General features: G+C 55.2%; 1 protein-coding gene across 1 annotated transcript; it reads right to left on the bottom strand.

Annotated features, from left to right (window-relative positions):
• Nucleotides 1-1,382: 1,382 nt before the first annotated feature.
• LOC125548912 (GRAS family protein RAD1-like) lies at nt 1,383-3,551 on the bottom strand. Its single transcript, XM_048712435.2, has one exon. The coding sequence runs from the start codon at nt 3,492-3,494 to the stop codon at nt 1,935-1,937; it is 1,560 nt and encodes a 519-aa protein (XP_048568392.1). The 5' UTR covers nt 3,495-3,551; the 3' UTR covers nt 1,383-1,934.

The raw sequence follows: 3,551 nt of genomic DNA, 5'->3' as shown, positions 1-3,551 counted from the left end.
AGGTAATGTTTATCTGAACATTTTGATATCTTATTTGCATTTTTCTGAGTTCACATCAATTTGTTATGAATTTTCAAAGTATTGGTCAAACGGTTAAAGGGCATTCGGGTGACCTCAGAGGAAAATCTAAGGGCAAAACTGAGCAGAGTCGAAAAGTAAGGATAAAACCCGTGGGTAGGTTCCAACTAGGGGCAAAAATGCATTTGTCCCTTTATTCTACATGACGACGTCTCCAGCTTTATAACACTGGTACTAATAACATATTGATCTAACATGGAGGAATAAATATAACATACTCTAGACGTAGATTTAGGGTTCCATGTTCTAAGACATAACTATATTGTAAACGAAGAGAACCAACACAAAGAGAGTAACGGTGGCCTTTCTGAGAAAAGACTCCGAAAGGACATCGCATATTTATCAATGAAAACAGTAGACAATAAGCCAAAGGACAACAAGACACAAAAGTAAAAAAACAAATAACATCAAAATCATATTGATCGTATTCTTCCTTCGATTGTTTATCATCCGCCGGAGCTTGAAAAATTCAGCGAACAAGCAGGAAGATATAGAGCCACCTGCAAATGCCCTTGCCATACTAGGCTTTGAAGATCATAATAGCCACTCAACGGTAACAACGACATCTAGTAGCTGCCTCGCTGACGCTGCTAGGAAAACAAAAACAAAAAAAACATGACCCACTAAGAAAACAACAAAGAGGATTGGTCCCCGTTCCTCTGGGCGTCGGCGTGATCGCCGTAACGGGGACCGAGATGGCGGCATGGAAAAACCCTAGCGACTACAGTTGTTTGTAACACAAGACTGATGGAGCAATACCCGTGGCTAGATCTTGCTAACGGGTTCGGGGACATTATATTGGGTGTTTTACATTTTTGCTTTAGTTGGTTCCCATCAGTTTTGCGCTTCCTGCCTCTCCTCCAAACCCTCTATGCGCTCTCTGGTAGCGCATGCTTTTACCCCTAATTTTCGATTGTGCTCAGTTTTGTTCCAAAACTGTTAGGTGCTTTTATGAAAATACCCTTTCGTGTTGTTTTCATCTGGTGGGAGGCGTTTGACTATGATTGCGCCAAGTTGGGGGTCGTGGTGTCCCTTCGTGTCGCTTCAATGACAAAACTATTGTAGTCTTGGTTTTGAAACCTTTCGGAGTAGAGTTGCTTCGAGATTTCGAGCAAGACAAGGCGCTGTTTCCTACTCTTACTCTATTGCGTTACATAAATAGCATGAGTTACTCCCTCTTGACAGGAATGTTCATCCGGCACAAAGGTCTTCAGTTTAACTAACAAAACATAATACTTCCTCGGTAAAAGTAAACGCTCTTATATTTCTTTACGGAAGGAATATTTTATTAAAATATACTACGTTTTAAATTTTGTTCAGCGACAAGTGTAACGATATACTTTTTTACAACATAACACATATATTTCTCAAAAGAAGACGTTAAAATATGTGTCCAACTTATAAACCCGGATAGAGGAAGTACTGACTAATCACCAAGCGTTCGAAATTTATTGGTACACAAGCAATCAGCAGTCTTCTTGCTGTTGTGCCACCATGCGAAGGGCAGGTACGCGCGGAAGTTGATGTCGTCGGGATCCACCAGGACTTCAGGTGACCATCGTTGATGTCGTCGGGATCCAGGTGAAGAAGTAGTCCAGGACTCCAGGTGACCATCGTTGATGTCGTCGGGATCCACCACAAGAGGGAGAAGCGCCGAGCTCGCGTATTTGAACAGCGCGATCGCCGCGCAGGAGATCCGCGCTCCGCAGGGCGTCCCACGCCTGCTCGTAGAAGAACTCCATTTGCCCGATGAACGCGAACACCTCCACGGCGCCCACCACCACGTACACTGCGGCACTTGCCAGAAGTGAAAGTGTTCCGAAAGCGGCCGGGCGGCGAGCAGCAGTGATCGGCGTCTAGCATTTCCAGCACGAGGCGGCGATGACTGGCTTGCCCTTCCATCCAAGCACGAGGCATCCCTTCTCCTCGGCCACGGTGTATCCGCTGCCGCCGGCGTTCTCCTCCAGCCACTCCCGCGCCTTGGCCGCCATCTTGAAGGGCATGGCCTGGAAGCCCGCGCGGCTCATGCGGCGCCGCCACTGGTCCGCGCGCTCGTGGCGCTCCACGCGCGCCGCGCCCTCGCACCCGACCACGTTGCGGATCTCGGCGCCGAAGTGGAACTGCTCGACGCGCGCGCGCCGGGCGTCGTAGCGCGGGAGCGCCGCGTCGAGGGCGTCGAACAGCGCGGCGTAGTAGTGGAGCGCCTCCATGAACCGCCCCAGGAAGAAGGGCCCGTTGTGGCCGGCGTCCTGCTCCACGAGCACGAACGCCTTCGGCGAGAGCTTGCGGATGGTCTGCAGCACCGAGTTGAGCGCACCGCGGCTCTCCTTCACCACGCAGTGCAGCTCCAGGACGCTGTTGATGGCCACGGCCTCGTCGGCCTCGACGCCGAGGTCGTCCACGTGGAGGCTCTCCAGGGTGCGGTCGACGGCCATGAACTCGAGGGTCATCCCGAGCTCCTCCGCGTACGCCTCGAGCTCGCGCCCGACGGCTCTCATGGTGTCCACGCGGGCGCCGACGCCGGTGACGCGAACGCGCGCCGGCTTGCCGCAGGCCCGTGTGGCAAGGCTGTCGAGCAGGGCGCGCCACTGGTGGCCGCGGTTCAGGCCCATCGTCATGCCGAGGTCCACCACGTGGACGTTGGTCTCTCCCTCGAAGGCTTCCAGGATGGACGTGTTCGCCACGAAGTGCGCGAAGCGCAGGTACGGGCACAGCTCGTACGCCACGGCGAGCGCCTCGCCGCGCGCCCCGTCGAGACACGACGACCGCGGGACGCAGAACGCCATGCTCGCCGGGCCCAGGGCCGGCGGGTGCGCCAGGGCTAGCCGGTCCGCCAGGCCCTGCACGAAGCACGACGCGACGCGCTGGAACGCCGTGCCGTGCACGGGAGCGCCGACCTGCAGCTCACGCAGCAGCGCCGCCGCCTGCGCGCGGTCGCGGCACGCCACGGCCTCGGCGCAGGCGACCAGCAGCTGCACGAGCCGCATGCCATCAGCTCCGCTGCCATCACCACCGGCCCGGACGTCGTCCACGGCGACCACCGCCTCACCTTGTTCCTCGAACCCGCCACTGCCGACCGGCGATGACGACCGTTCCATGGCCTCCATGGCTTCCACCTTCTGCTTGCAGGTCTCAAGAACGTCCCGGAACTGCTTCGTCTTCCTGACGCGCGACGACTCGAGGTCGGCCTGCGCCGGTGGCCAAGACGCCTGGTACGGCGAGCTGAGGTAGTCGACCCTGGTCGCCTTGTGAGCCCGGAGGCCGAGCTCCAGTTCGTCGGCGTCCACGGCCACCTCCTCAATGCCGAAGTAGTAAGGATGGTCGTAGTCCAGTTCTTGGTTAGTGCAAATCGAGGACGCATGTTGGTGTGATTGCCATGAGGAGGAGGTGGTGAAGGAGTTGGGCAACATCGGCATTTTCGCGTGTGGTGTCTGATGCACTGGGGTTAGTATAGTTAATTAGATCTTGTTGCA

Source organism: Triticum urartu, chromosome 3A (assembly GCF_056163025.1).
Source record: "Triticum urartu cultivar PI428250 chromosome 3A, HENAU_Tu73, whole genome shotgun sequence".
Lineage (NCBI taxonomy): Eukaryota > Viridiplantae > Streptophyta > Magnoliopsida > Poales > Poaceae > Triticum > Triticum urartu.
The sequence above is the reverse complement of the archived record's forward strand: the minus strand, read 5'-3'. Positions and strand labels throughout refer to the sequence as shown.